Source organism: Erigeron canadensis, chromosome 8 (assembly GCF_010389155.1).
Source record: "Erigeron canadensis isolate Cc75 chromosome 8, C_canadensis_v1, whole genome shotgun sequence".
NCBI classification, from domain to species: Eukaryota; Viridiplantae; Streptophyta; class Magnoliopsida; order Asterales; family Asteraceae; genus Erigeron; species Erigeron canadensis.
In genome coordinates this window covers 49,005,851-49,021,296 of record NC_057768.1, presented here as the reverse complement: position 1 = coordinate 49,021,296, position 15,446 = coordinate 49,005,851, and the positions used below count along the sequence as shown (strand labels likewise).

At 33.5% G+C, this 15,446-nt stretch overlaps 2 protein-coding genes across 2 annotated transcripts; one reads left to right on the top strand and one right to left on the bottom strand.

The window, feature by feature from the left end:
* The first annotated feature begins 2,106 nt into the window (after window positions 1–2,106).
* Window positions 2,107–3,410, top strand: LOC122611036 (glutathione S-transferase T2-like). Its single transcript, XM_043783988.1, has 2 exons — window positions 2,107–2,310; window positions 2,409–3,410. Exons 1-2 carry the CDS (start codon window positions 2,107–2,109, stop codon window positions 3,408–3,410), a joined length of 1,206 nt encoding a protein of 401 aa, XP_043639923.1.
* Window positions 3,411–4,403: 993 nt separating this feature from the next.
* On the bottom strand, window positions 4,404–7,609 carry LOC122578459 (probable E3 ubiquitin-protein ligase RHB1A). Its single transcript, XM_043750430.1, has 5 exons — window positions 7,263–7,609; window positions 6,442–6,554; window positions 5,950–6,346; window positions 5,401–5,510; window positions 4,404–4,894 (listed from the first exon to the last, which is right to left on the bottom strand). Exons 2-5 carry the CDS (start codon window positions 6,493–6,495, stop codon window positions 4,862–4,864), a joined length of 594 nt encoding a protein of 197 aa, XP_043606365.1. The 5' UTR covers window positions 6,496–6,554; window positions 7,263–7,609; the 3' UTR covers window positions 4,404–4,861.
* Between the last annotated feature and the right edge of the window lie 7,837 nt (window positions 7,610–15,446).

The following is a 15,446-nucleotide window of genomic DNA, read 5'->3' as shown; positions in this document are numbered from 1 at the left end:
AAGTGACAAGCTGCGAAACATTAGGGACCAAAATTGACAAACATCAAAACATCAGGGACCAAAAATGTCATCTTCAAAACTTTCGGGACCAAAAATGTATTTTCTGAAACATTAGGGACTGAACACGTTAACTTTGAAACTACAGGGACTAAAAGTGTAAATTTTGATAGACGCTGACATCAGCATGCTGACGTCAGCATGATGTCACCTGAATGGACATTGGAGTCGACGGGTTTTTGAGAGCTGCTCTTTCTATCAAATCCTAAAACGTACATGAACTTCAAAACGTGATTTCTATTTCGTTACTCATCGGATTTAGGCGATTCTTTTTGCAAAACATTCGTTTTTCATCAAAGAATATATCCCCAGAAAATATTTTATTTTAATTCTCTTTTTAATGATAAAACGACATAAATATTATAATACATATATAAATCTTTAAAACGAGATTTCCGATTCGTTATCCAACCAAATCAAGTGATTCTTTTTGCAAAATCCCTTACTTTCAGAAAGGAAGATATTACAGAAAATAAATTTCTTTTAAGTCACTTCCATCCCCAGATTTCATAAATAAATGATAACTAACGTTATGAATACTATCGAAATCCATGTGCGTTAATCAAGATCCTTCCAAATAATTACATAACGTTAAAATACATCAAAAATAAACTATTTTACAGAACTCATCGCTGCTTGTATGATGGTCATCATTGAGATCTCAAATTATGCTCGAAAACGTTAATTTTCGGTATGAAAATCTCTAGACATAAGCAAGGATCATTTTAATAAATCATATATTGAAAAGAAAGACATACTTACTCTTAATCCAGAATATAGCCACGAATTTTGATGGAAAAAGATGAAGAGATAAGAAAGAAATAGCAAAAACTCACATAAGGGATCTTATAATTGTGATATATGTTAATTGTAAGTTTATGGTAACTTAAATATGGAGGTTACAAGACTTGAAAATTCTAATGAAGCAGATTTAATGTCTAATTTTCGTCCATAAGGCTTGGGCTTGGCTAAAGTCCACACAAACAAGCCCAAAAAGTCATATTAGCCTAAAAACTAATGCCCGAAGCTAATATATACACTAACGGATGACCAATTAACGTCTTAGACACATAATGGTGAACCGACACACCATATTAACATCTCATAACTCAATAACATAATCACATATAAGCCCATTAATCATCCTCTAACAACACAAATATTAGTTAACGCTTAAAGAAATTAACGACACAACAAACGGTTAACGTTTGACTAACGGAAGGTCAACATAAAATATTTAGGATGTTACACACATCAAAATCGGAATTTGTAAGCATAATAGATGATGACAAATAACCTGTGATTTCAGACTGTAAACTCAAATTTTTGAAGTCTTCACGTTAATAACTTATTATAATTAATATAAGTAATAGGAGTTAAGAATTGAGAAAGAAAAAGAGACAATTTATTAATGAGAAAACGATATAATATCTTTTGTATCAATAAGCCAAGAGTTAGATTTTAGTTCTAAGTCTAATAAGAAAATTGAATTTATACACAATAAAAAAAAGCTAATTTAACAAAAATAAATAAATTAAAAGAACACATGTCAATTAAGAATTACGTCATGTGTCGTTTCAAGAATTGGTTTTAAGAGAAAAAGAAATATATAAATATAGAATCATGAATTGGTTTTAGGAGAGGATTTAGAAGAAAAAGAAATTTCAAGCGATTATTTTTTTGTTATTTGGAATTGAATTTAGTTTGATATAACATATAGCATGTCGACATCCGTTAGATATAAGGCTAGGCGGAGTGGGAGTAGGCACCAACCGGTACCGGAAGTAACACTGCTCCGACCCCCCGGTACCGGTGGGGAGGGGAGCAACGTGGGCACAGTGGTGCCGGTTTGGGTACCCGCTTTGTGACCGTTGAAAAAAAAAAAAAAAAAAAAAAACATGGGGCCCACCTCTTGATTCTCTCTTTCTCTTCTCTTTCTCTTTTCTTCCTCATTTTTCTTTTCTTCTTCTTTCTGCCGAACCACAACCCCCTCCATTCTTTCTCTTTATTTTTTTTTCCCAACCAAATAATCCATTTAAATCCTCAAAAATGAATAGGGGGAAGAAACCAAAAGAACCCACTTACTCAAATCTACCCAAAAAACGCAGAAACGCGCCACCGCTAAACAATCGCGATATTATGCCACCTCCTCCTTCGCAAAAAAATACGGCCGAAGATGTGTATAGGCCACAACGTGTTGAAGATTTCTTGAATAGTATGGATCCATTGTTTTTCGATTCTGTCCCGTCAAGTGTGCAACCGAATACCGGGTTTTCGGGTTTTGCGAATGAAACTCAAACCGGGTTTTCGGGTTCGCGGGTGGTTCATCATCACACTTCGCGACTCAGCAGGTTGAAGATGAAGAAGAAGAAGAAGAAGAAGAAGAAGACGTGGAGGAGGAAGAGGTGGAAGCAATACCCGAGACCCAAGTCTCGGTTAAAGGTAAAAGAGAGTGTCGAAATTGGGGGAAGGATGAAGAGGCGTGTTTGGCAAAAGCTTGGTTAAACGTTTCTGAGGATCCATACGTCGGAAACGCCCAAACGGCGGGTTCGTTTTGGAAGAAGGTGAAGTTTCAGATGGACTCACACTTGAACCGTGAGTCGGGACGTACTCCTGAAATGTGTCGGTCGAAATGGAAGGATTTGAAGCATAAGGTGTCGGGTTTTTGTGGTATTTACAATGTGAAGAAAAGTAAGATGTCGAGTGGCCAAAGTGACGAGGATGTGTTTAAGGCGGCCGTGGCATTGTATATGCGGAAATACAATAACAAGTCCGGGTTTCCGCATGTAGAGGCGTGGCAGGTTTTGAGGGGAGGACCGAAATGGTCGGAGGTTCTTACTTTGGAGGGGATTTGTGAGGAGTCGGGTAGCAAAAGGGCAAGAACGGAAGGGTCTGTCCATGTACGTTCATCAGGGGAGCCATCGGTCCATATTGACTTGAATGAGGACCACTTGGACCAAGAAGAGGAGGGAGGGAACGACATGGATGATGCACCAGTACATCAGGCTAGACCCGTGCCACCCCGCCGTAAAGCTAAGGCTAAGCATACTACTCCTTCCGCCTCTACTACATCTGAGGAGTTCTTGAAGATGGTCGCGGAGTTGAAATGCGACAATGAGGATAAAAAACGAGCTCGGGAGGAGAAGATGCAGATGCAGAAGGCGATGATGGATAGCTATATGGCGGCGGAGGAGGCTAGGAGGAAACGGGAGGAGGAGATGACACGGATGGTCCAGAGTCAGCAACGACAGAATGATATGGACTTCGTGATCAGGCCACACGATCACCTCAGCGGGCCGATGTTGGAGATGGTTTTGGCGCAGAAACGCGCCCTTTGTGAGCAGTACGGATGACCGACGCCTTAGTTGTATCTGTGTTTTATTTGTGTTTTTAAGTTGTATTAGTTTTAGTTTATTAAATAAAATGTTTTAGTTTTAAAAATAAATAGAAATGAAATTAAATAGAAAAGGGTGGGGAGGGGAGGGGAGAGGTGGTGAAGTGCTCCTAGGTTTCGGGGAGGGGAGGGGAGGAGAAGAAAAATCAGGGAGGGGATGGGAGGAGCGGGGAAGCTCTCCCCCCACCCTAATATATATTTAATAATTATTATAAGGAAAGTAAAAATTAAATAGTTAAGAATTTTAATTTGATTTAATTAAAGATATACTAAAAGGGACACTTGTCGTCCAAGTAATATTAAACAATACCTCAATCATATTTTAGTATATTGTCTAATTTAACACATTGAACTTATTTTATTTCTAATCATATTAAAAACTCAATTTGTTTATGTTATATTATCAATCTATACAAAATTAATAAACATCATATCAAATATAAATACAAACTTCCAGAAGAAAAAAAGTTGAAACTAATCCACTAACTCAATTTACCATAGACTTGTTTGAGAGCAAATTAATATGATAAACTTGTAAGTATACGGGCTCTAAAATGAAAGCAAACTGATATCTAGCAAATTTTTACATAAAACATCTTATAAAAACATCGAATGTTAACCCTGTGTCACTTTAAATATATGATGTTCTAACAAGAAGATAAAATATACAATAAATTAGAGATGTAGTTGCTCATAAACCAGAATTATGAGAAAACATGTAACAAAATATTGGATAATAATTCAAACTATTGCTTTATAAAACGTCAATCTCCACAGCCAGCAAGTTTTACTAAAAGCCATGACCAAGAATATATATTATATATTTAGCTTTGATTTGGTTTGGTTTGGTTTATAGTTCAATCTTTTTCAAAGTTTGAAACAATAATGCCACCACTTTATTCCCCTTGATAAATTCTGTTGAACAAAATATAAGCATAAATACATACTTTAATTCAAAAAATAAACCAATATATTGCGTTTCAATAACTAGTAGAAAGGCCAAAATCAAAATTATACTCAACATAGAAAGAAAAAAATAATCCTAATATCAATCATTATCATACACAACTTCCCATCTCTAAACTTCAGTGACCCCATAAAAACACACAAACCTGCAAACCGCTCAAGGGAATCTGAGATTCTGAGAATGGTATCTTATGGATATGTGGAGCATCATGATGATGATCCTAAAGAATACGAACAAGAAGAATGTCCCACATCAATCTCTATTTGCAGTATTGTTTTTCTGTTTACTTCTCGCATTTTTTTGTTTTATGTAATATGTATTAGTATGAGTATAATGAACAAGGACATTATGCATTTATATAGCAAAAGAAAAGAAAAAATTATGAGAGGCCAAACTATGCTTGATACTAATGCTAGCAGCCATTTCGTTCTATAATGCAACAGCTAGTCACTGATCGGGATGTAGAGTTCCATCTCCTGTCATATATAAAACAGAATTAATAGGATTAACATTTTATAAAACACATGTTTCCACTATAAAGGCTTCACAAGTTTTCTTCAAGAATATTATCACAAAATGAAATATCCAAATACAGGGTCCAAGACTAATGCCATAGAATCATATAGATTACATCACTATTAACCTGCATTTGCAGAATTAGCTACATGCATCATTTATTACAGTGAAAATTGACATCTTAAAACTTAGATATTCACTAAAGAAATGAAAGCAGTCACCTTCTGCCAGTTTTTGGTATCTATTAGCCCATTATCATCAATTTTACAAATAAGTTGGTATTGATTCAAAAACCTCGTTCATTTGATTCTTGCAGAAGGGCAATTCGGACCTTCAATATACATAAACATTCTTAAACTATATTTCTGAACATAAAAGTTGCAAACTTTATAACAGGGAGCTGCACATTACGAAGACAAGTTTGCATTTTCATATGCAGCTGTTCAAACTGAAATATAGGCCTGACCTGATCACACACAGGGCAAGTGTTACTTCTTTCCATCCATTCGAGAATGCACGACAAGTGAAAATGATGCTCGCATTTGGTGACTATTTTCGGATTTTCTTCATCATATTCTGCAGAGTATGAAAGACTTTAGTATGTCATTGTCAATCATATTAAAGCAAGATATACCATAGATGAAAACCTGATCATAAACAGCGCTTAAATGACCAACTATGGTAGGATTTGTCTCAAGAAACCACCAACCCACTTGAATTTGTCACGAGACAAGTGTTACTAGGCACCAAATTCACATATAATAATAAAAAGTTTAATTACCCACAAGTTAGTTCTCACATCATCCTTTTGAGTGCCATAAATCAATTTTAAATAAAAAACTTTATATAGCAAGTTGCCTTGAATCAATTTTAAATAAAAAAAATTTACTGCCTTAAATAAGAAGACAGAAATTTGACGAAAGTTGATTTAGTTAATGCAGTGTGCTCACTAATTCATGAAATGGAATCAAAGTGCTTGAATAAACCTAACCAAGTAACATGTACTGCGACTAACCTTCAAGACATGTAGGACACTCCTCTGGAGCTACAAAAGGCGTGCTTGACTTCTTGAGTTCATCATACTTGTCGAGATCAGTATCAATCTCGTCTGCCACAACAGATTCCAATGCTTCTTTGGCCACATTTTCGCCACTATCATCGCTAGCTTTTGTTTCTCCAATAGGGACAGAATCATTTGTTTGCAGTAGCGGTTGTTGCTTAATAGCAGAACCGTCTATATTGTTTGCAGAACCTTGAGGATTTGCATCGTATGGTATAGGTGCTGGTGGCTGCCTATAAGTGTCGGGTATGGAAGTATCTAAATTTGTATCAACTAAAAGGCCTGTAGGTATAACAGAAGCTGCACTACTGCGGATTGGTAATGGACGACGCTCCTGAGACACTACTGGATACTGCATAAGGAGTGAAAATTTCAAAAACAAAAATTAATGAATATGAAAAACGATCACCGGGGACCAAGATGCAAGATAATAAAGACTTGACTAACATGATACAATCGATCATTCCAGTCTACCCGGTTTGTAGAAGAACAGCAGCCCATTTGTACTGACTATGTGTAGTTTATCCAAAAGAAGCTAATGACAATAATCTCATTCCTTTCTGTTGACAACAACACGAAATGTATATGCATCACATACATGAGAAGCCCAAATCAAGAATTAGATGAAACAAGAATGACCATGAACAACACTATGAACTTCAAATGTATGACAAAAAGATAGTGTGCACCAACCCTCCATTATTTATTTATTTATTTTTGTACTACAATCTACTCTATTCCTATATACAGCTATACTACCCCAATAAACACAAATTGAACACCCTGCTCTTCTCACCAAGACCCTCTAGCAAGTGGGTTAACCCCGCATTGGCTTATGTATCATTTACTTGACAAGATTGATTCTAACAAACACCCCTTTATTCATACACCTCCCTCCCTCCCTCCCTCCCTCTCTCTCTCTCTCTCTCTCTCTCTATATATATATATATATAGTATGTCCATCGTCCATGATTTGTGACAGTGAACAACAATAACAATAAGAAAAACAGAAAACTATATATATCATACAAATAATATTAATATGTAAGTATATGGATGAATTAGTATTATTGAATAAAAAAACAGAAAGACTGGTACTACAACCAACTAAGCTCAAATTAATTCCAAAATTTTCTTTCAAACAATTACTACATCACAAACAACATACTGACTCTACACACAGTAAAAAGTAATAACACACTTTATTATTATTATTTATATATATATATATAAATCTCTCTGTGTGTGTTTATGACTGTGAATTTTACCTTAATTATAACCGATGGGATTGGGATTGGGATTGGGATTGGAGTGGGGTGTGAGGAGTTTCAGTTGTTCCGATTGATTATGATTCCGTCTCGTCAACAACGAATTCCGTTATTACAATCAAATCCAAACAGAATTTCAAAATACTTTATATTTATTTGATGATTGGGAATTGGAATTGGAATTGGAATTGGAATTGAGATAGAGAGTATGTATGTAATTATTAGATGTATGTATTGGATACCTGGACACAACTCTTATGACGTGATGACGCGTGTAACTTCTTTTTGAATATTAAAAATTGAAAAGAAAGAAAAATCAAAGTGTTGATGTTGTTGTTGTTTGGTGACTGACTTTTAACAACCTCCTCATTCGTCCACGACCTTCTCTCTCTCTTTTATACGACTCATATGCCGCATAATGCTAGGAGGAGACCGCTACTCATCCGGTACCGGATTAACACCGCATTGATCTTTCGGTACCAGTAGGGTAGGGAGTAACTTGGAGACAGTGGTATCGGTTGTGGTGTATATGTTTTTGAACGTTACAGCCATAAAAATTAATTAAAAAAAATAAAGAAAAGAAAAAGAAAAGGGCAGGGAGGGGAGGGGCGGTGAAGCATTTCTAGCATTAAGCGGCAGGCGGGGAGGAAAGGGGAGCGATGGTGAGGTGCTCCGTCCAGCCTCGAACTTGTTGTAAATGATTGTTTTCCCCATTGTTTACCATTTTCTCAATATTATAATGGGCGGTTAAAAAATAACCGAATAGGTTAACCGATTATTATTAATCGAAATCGGTTAGATGGGTTACAGTTTTAAAACCTAGAAACCGGTTACTAACCGGTACAAGTTGACCGTAACCGGTTATTGGTATTTCAAAAAACAATCGAAACCGGTTATTAAAATTAATAACCGAAATTGGTTAACCGCTTCTTGTACCTCTAGTAGCGGCGTAGGGTGATGGTGACAATGGTAGGATAGGTGGCGGGTGGTGGGGGCGACAATAGTGGTAAATATGAAAGTAATTCATGTTAAAGGAGGTAGTGTAGTTATTTTAAGGATTTAAGGGTTTATGTTGTAAATTATTCCATTAAAGGTAATATAACTACATTAGGTGAGAATGTTTAAATTAATGAATAAATAAGAATATATTTGATAGTTTGAAATTTGAGAAAGACTACCTCTTTTATATAGGATTATAGACTAACACTTTAAAATAACCACAGTATAAATATAAATATATTTTACAGGGATTAATATTGCATAGCAAAAATAACTCTCTTAATATATTAGATAATTAATGAATGTCAATGAGCTAAGTGTGTTCAAAAATATCCGTATCCGAAACCGTTATTCGAAAATTCGATCCGATTTTATCCAAAAATTTGGATATCCAGAATTTTGGATATCTGAACTTCGGATATCCAAAAATTCGGATTCGGATTCGGATAGTGATTTTTGAAAAGTTAGGATATTTCGGAAAACCTTATTTTTTTTTAAAAAAATCAATATTTAATTAAATACCCAAAAGTATCCGAAAATATCCGAGAAATTTTTAGTCAATATCCGAAAAATATATATATTTTTTAAAATTCCGATATTTCGGATAGTTCGGATATTCGATTTTGGATATCCGAAAATTTCGGATATCGGAACTTCAGATCCGAAATTTCGGAGATATGTTCGGGTATTGATATCCACTATCCGAAATTTCGGATATCCAACTTTGAAAAAATTATGTTCTGAAAAATTGCTTGTGGACTAGTGTAAAGGCATGGAGGGTTTTTATCTGGTTCAAATTTTAGCTATGTTTTATGGGTTATTTTTATGAAAAATAATGATGTTTATTTTATTGTCTTTCCAAACAAAACTAATTTATAAAGAAAGAAAAATAAAGTGAGTTTTGACATTAAGTAATTCCTATAAAATAACAAAAAGAAAATTATTTTTTGTTTTGCTTGTAATCAAAGGCCTCAAAGGTTCAAACGAACCAAGTTTATGCCATTATTCAGCCCAGTCTATAACCTTTTCTTTGTTTTCCTAGGCCCATAACTATAGAAATTGATTGGGAAATATTATGATGATATATTGGTATGTACATTGTACAAACCACTGATAAAACCAAATGTAATACTTACTATATCCATGACTAATCTATATTTATACTATCTAATAAAGTAAATGATTTTTTTTTTCTAAACTTTCAACTTTTGAAAACCAAAAGTAACATTTTTTTTTAATAAACATTTCTACCTAATGTATTCATCTTTAATAAAATAATTTACAATATACATCTTTCAACTCTTAAAATAACTGCAATATCACTTTTAACATCAAAGACTTTTACATTTACCATCATTGAGCCACCACCACCATCACCGCCGCTTTCTATGCAGGAACTTGAATTATGGACGAGTGATACAAAACAGTGAAATAAATCGTCCAACTAAGAGATAATTAATCTATATGATGGTATAGATTGAGTATCTAGTATATTCGTTTCTTTTAAATTCAATCTTTAAAAAAGAAAAAACTAATTCAACACATTTTTGAAAAGATAAATAACCAAAACTATGAGAAATTGAAAAGTATAACAATATTATTGATTTTTACATTACAAAAAGATCTCGACTCCTATGTATACCGGACATAATAACTTAGAGATACCAAAGAATATGAGCAGATATTAATGGATCCTAACCCATTTAAACAATTTGCTTGTATCATACTAAAATAACCTATATCATCTAATCTAATCTAATATCAGATATTAGATTATAAATAGATATAGATATGATATTCGGAACGTTTGATTTGTCGGTATTTAAAAGTCTCAATTTTCAAATACCTGAAATGAAAATATAATGGGCCCATTATTGGTGGGAGGTGATAATTACATAACATCTTTTTATCATACACAACAATGCATGCACTATATGATTGTATTGTACAACTATATAATGCATACAAGGTTGTGTATAACTAAAAATGTTGTGTAATTAGGATCATTTCACTTATGGATATGTCTTTGTAGATTGGATTGATGTTTAATAACATCTTTCTATCAAAACCTTCCCTTAAAAAATAACAACCCAATTTTTGTAGCTAGTTAGTCATGCTATATTGCTATGTACTTTAATTCTCTTTCTTTTTAAAACTCTAAGAATATAACATGTGAATTCTTTAATTTAATTTTTTTTTTAATTCTCTCTTTTAATTTTATTAAAACTTATAATTAGGATGTGTAAGTGTAATCTAGAGGAGGTGAATAACTGACACCAAATTTTACTTCTTTTTGATTACTTATGTTTGAAAAACTTATTTGAAACTTGTTTGTGCTTAGCTTCACTCTATCAAACAATATTTACGTATGTTTGTAATAAACTTAAAATAAGTAAAGAGATAGAGTAAGAAATATATCACCACACATATGAACACCACGATGTATAGTGATTCGGGTGAATGTTAACGAATTCACCGTAATCCACTCCTTGATTCACAAATCAAGAGTTAGTAGCACTAAAATCCCCCAAAACCGGTGGAGAGTCCGCGGGTACAATCTTGACACTTCAAGACTCACTAATTCCTAACCACTAAGAAATATCAATTCTTAACACTTCAAGAATTATCACCACTCTAACCACTAGTGTTGATAAACACTCAAGAAGACCTATTCACCAAGCTCTTCTATCACTAATCACACTCACTAGTGTGATATTACAACTTGTAGTAAATTGACAATTATACAAATTTTCACTCACTACAATTTTTCACTCTTGCTAATTTCTCAAATTGAAAGTAGATATGTATCTGAAAATGATCACTTTGAATCTCAGGAGGTTTTGTGTATGCAAGCGGTGAAAATACTTGAAGCCAATATTGGAATATATAGGAAGAGAAAAATTCAGCCTGTTAGAACAGACAGACGCATGAGCAGCCGTGCTCAGTGGCCATGCTTCCTGCAGATTCACTTTATCACTTGGTTCTTGGCAAAAGTTTCAATCCGTTCAAGCAATGTCAAAATCAAACCCAAACATCTTTCCATTGCCATAAGAGTATATAAATACTATTTAGAAAGAACATTAGATGCTTACTTCTAATGGAGATTTCTTGAAGAAGGGAAGATCACATGAGGGTTTTGAAAATGAGTAAAGTCACTTTGTTTTGTTTGAGGAAAAAGGGATAAGATTTTGCTTTTTCAAATGGGTAATTTTATTTCTAGAAATATGAGATAAAACACTTTATAAGTGTTAATATATTAGACCCAACCCATTTGACTTTCATTGACCCTCCAACACTTCGTAAAATTTTTAGGCCAAAATGTGTGAAAAACATAAAGTGAATATATGCCAATTCTAACAAATTGGAACTCCTAGATATGTTAGAATAAGCATATTCTGAAGGTTACAAGTCACGAAAAAATCAAACGGACCTTACTCATTTGATCAAATTTGGACAGACCTACTACGGCCACAAGCACGATAGGCCGCGCTTGCATTAGTACTCAGCTATAGTGCTACACATTTGCTCAAACATGAAGTTTGCGGTTTTTAGCTTGGAAATAGCGTATACATGCATAAATCAATATTTATATCCTTTAACAATCGTTTCGTGTATTGTTAATCATCATTAACACGTGAGAGACGTCTTTATTCACTTCATCATGCCTAATATGCACCAACAGGATGATATATAATTACTTTTATAAATTGTTAATTAATCAGTCTGAAATAATTGCATTGCTTGGCCATATCCCAATATTGCTTTCTTATGTTTTTTTTTTAATAAAAAAAGAGAAAATTACATTTTTGGTCACTTAAGTTGGCAGAATTTCCAGTTATTGTTCTTAAGTGAATTAATTACAGAAAAACCCTGAAGTTGGTCAACTTTTTCACTTTTAACTCTGTAACTAACAACCGTCTATTAGGTCCGTTAAGTGAATGACATATTCGTTATTTCACCATGATCCCTTCTTCTCACACTCAAACATAAAGCAGATTCGTCAGGTTTTGCTAAAAACAAAATGTAAATCACGACGGCCGAAAATTTGAAAATCACGATCGAAAAATTAAAGTCTAGATTTATGTCTTGTTAATTAGCTCCGAATCAGAACACGAAAAATCAGGGGGCAAGATTATGAAAGAGAAAATTAGTGGATAACCCATGTCATATTTTAATAGTTTTAGAAAGATTTGTAGGCTATTAATTGTTTAGGAGGATTGATCAATTTCCTTATAAGAAATCATCTCAAGTTGATGACTAAAAATAAATATAAATTAAGTGTTGGATAATGATTGTTAAGATTTTTAAATTAATAGTTAAATATTTTGATAACATAGGCGGAAGTTAATTTGATGAAATTGAGCGATCTGATTGGTTACTAAGTCATTAGTTAACTATCTTATAGTATTCTAGACAGATGCCAACGCGATATAGCGGTGATGGTGGTAACAACGACTGTATGACAACGACGGCAGTGGTGGTGCCGATGTGCGACGACGGTGGTGGCGGCGTGGTAGTGTTTGTAATTTAATTGATGTGAGAGGAATTAATATGGTTATTTAAGGGTTGGGGGATTTATGTTGTAAATTATTTCATTAAGGGTATTATAGGTATATAGGTAAAGATGTTTAAATTAGTGAATAAAGAAGAGAGGTAATATGGTTATTTTAAGTTCTTAATTACTTAAGGGGAAGAGCAGTTTGTTTTATATAGTAGTATAGATATTAAGATAAGATTAAGAAGATTAAGATGTAATGATTTAATTCTATAATCTTTATAAAGAGAATTAGGATTAAGAAATTAAACATATATTTTTTTTCCAAAATATTCCTACTTAAACATAAAACCTTATATACCTCCTTTCCCCCATTCTCTCTAATCATTACATACTCTCATCGATCTTCTATCACCCTCCGCCGTCGCCTTCCTTCTCCACAACCTCCCTCGATCTCCACCACCGTCTGCACTTTATATTATTCTCACCTTCTAGACGCCGCAATGCGCGGGCACTACGCGCTATGCGCCGCAATGCGCGGGCACTACGCGATATGCTTGTTTATAGAAATATGTTAACGTACAATTTTTGGATTGTTGTTCGTAAGAGTCAACCTCAATTTGGCGCGAAAAATACGTTACATTGGCGAGGGAGGGAAAGAAATATATTTGGACAAGTGTTTTAATTATTTAACTATAATTTAATACGGAGTAGTAAAAATAGAAAAAAGAAGAGTGAGAATTTTTAAAAGCAAGTACCGAGTTTAGGAATGGCCAATGGGGTCTACATTTTACTTGTGTGAAACCTCTAAAAATTACGAACGTAGACCCCTTTCTGTTGTTTCTTCAACGCTACCTTCAAGTTTCTTGAATTTACTATTCAAATTACTTAAAAAATGGAAATTTATGACTGAAATTAGTCTGATAATTCTATTTGTTTATATATAATAAGGAAACATGAAAACATTTGTTACACCAGCAGGAAGGTGTATTCCTTTTAGATGTAAAATGTTTTTTTTTTTCTTGATAATCTCGAAATTGGTTGGAGTACGAGTATAATAAGAGAGCCTATCATATTGTGATCATGTCACACTAAGTGTCCATCGGGCTCTTTCACGTTATCGGATCATAGGTGATCGACAACATCAACTCGAGCAAACCACAATGCCACATATAGGTCAATAACTTATGCTTTTAGCAGAGTAAACATATGATATGGTAAGCTAATAATCATATTGTAATTATTACTTTTTGAAATATCAATTTTATTGCATTTCATCCCGGAAGTAGCGGTGAGAATATTTACACAATTTGTCAAAACATAAAAATAACCAAAAAAAAGATTCACCAAAAACTTACAACTAAAACATAACAAAGTCTGTCGAAACTAACGAGTGATGAAAGCTATGGGGTTACGAATCTAGTATGTCAATCACAAAGCATTTGTAGTCATGGAATTTCTATATGTGATTTTATGTCGAAAGAGAATTGTTAAATATATTGAAATGTATGTATTCAACTTTGATCATGTACATGCATATATGCACTTTTCTTTATGTGTAAATGGAAAATGATATATCATTTTAAAAATTAGCTTAAAAATCATTTTAAAACCATAAGATAGTGATACATGAATTTCATCAATTTTTTTCTTTAATCCTATTTTTTGATTTTATCATTAGTCATTATCTTAGAGGGTGTTTGGGATTGCGTTATAATTTGATTATTACGTTTGTAAAACGCAAATAATCTAAAAAGGTGTTTGTATGAAAAAGTGATTATTGGCTATGAAAACGCAATTTTAAAAATACATGTACCTAGATGCTTTTTCAAAACGCACTTTTGAAAACGCATAATCTATTTTAAAAACGCAGATTTTGTTTTGTGATCGCAATACCAAACACCCCTTAAAGTTATGAAGGTTTTTAGCCTTTTAGGCTAATTATCTAAGAAGGATTTGTCATTTTCCATAATGTAAAAATAAAATTTGTAATCAGTAGGCACCGTGTAAATGAATCGATGTGAGATGCCAATTTTTTATGGCATAAAAATAAACAAAAATTCATGGGATTAGAATTGACAAAGATGAAGAGCGAAGGGCTAAAAAAGAGAAAGAACAAATGAAATAGGGGTAGGTAGTCATAATATTTAGGCATACTATATGAATGTGCGGTCCAGCTGCAGCGGATTTCAAATCAAAATCTATAATAGAGTAATTTTTTAAGAAAATAATTAACAGATAAGATTTTTCAGATCAAATCATTTGTGAAATTTTGAGTTTTTCATTCTATATTCGCAGTTTAAATCAGGATGTATCTATCTATAAATATTTTTGATTGTTTTCGAACTGATAACTTAATTTATTTATTTTTATCTAAGTAGGTTTAAAATTTAATTTATGAATGAACTGCGCGCATCCGGATGGAACTGCTGAATAAAATGGTACTCGTATTATTATTAATCATTCAGATTATAAAACACTAGTTATTTATGAAAAGGAAATTCTGTGTATGTAATGTATGTATGGAGAGAGACAGAGAAAGTGACGGGTTATGTGGAAATTGCCCGGTAGATAACCGTGTTTCCCTCCTTCTATTAACCGACACGTCTCTGATAGGCGGTAACTATCTATTTTGCGAGATACTAAAATATCCACATTTTACTGTTCCAGTCCGGTAGGCTTCAATTCAT

Excerpts from the sequence above, each read along its gene's own strand:
- LOC122611036 (XM_043783988.1), top strand. The coding sequence starts at position 2,107 with ATGAATAGGGGGAAGAAACCAAAAGAACCCACTTACTCAAATCTACCC. Across the intron at positions 2,311-2,408 it reads TCGATTCTGTCCCGTCAAGT|GTTGAAGATGAAGAAGAAGA; the intron begins GTGCAACCGAAT and ends GCGACTCAGCAG.
- LOC122578459 (XM_043750430.1), bottom strand. The coding sequence starts at position 6,495 with ATGGGCTGCTGTTCTTCTACAAACCGGGTAGACTGGAATGATCGATTG. Across the intron at positions 6,347-6,441 it reads GGAATGATCGATTGTATCAT|TATCCAGTAGTGTCTCAGGA; the intron begins GTTAGTCAAGTC and ends CTCCTTATGCAG. Across the intron at positions 5,511-5,949 it reads GTGTCCTACATGTCTTGAAG|AATATGATGAAGAAAATCCG; the intron begins GTTAGTCGCAGT and ends CATACTCTGCAG.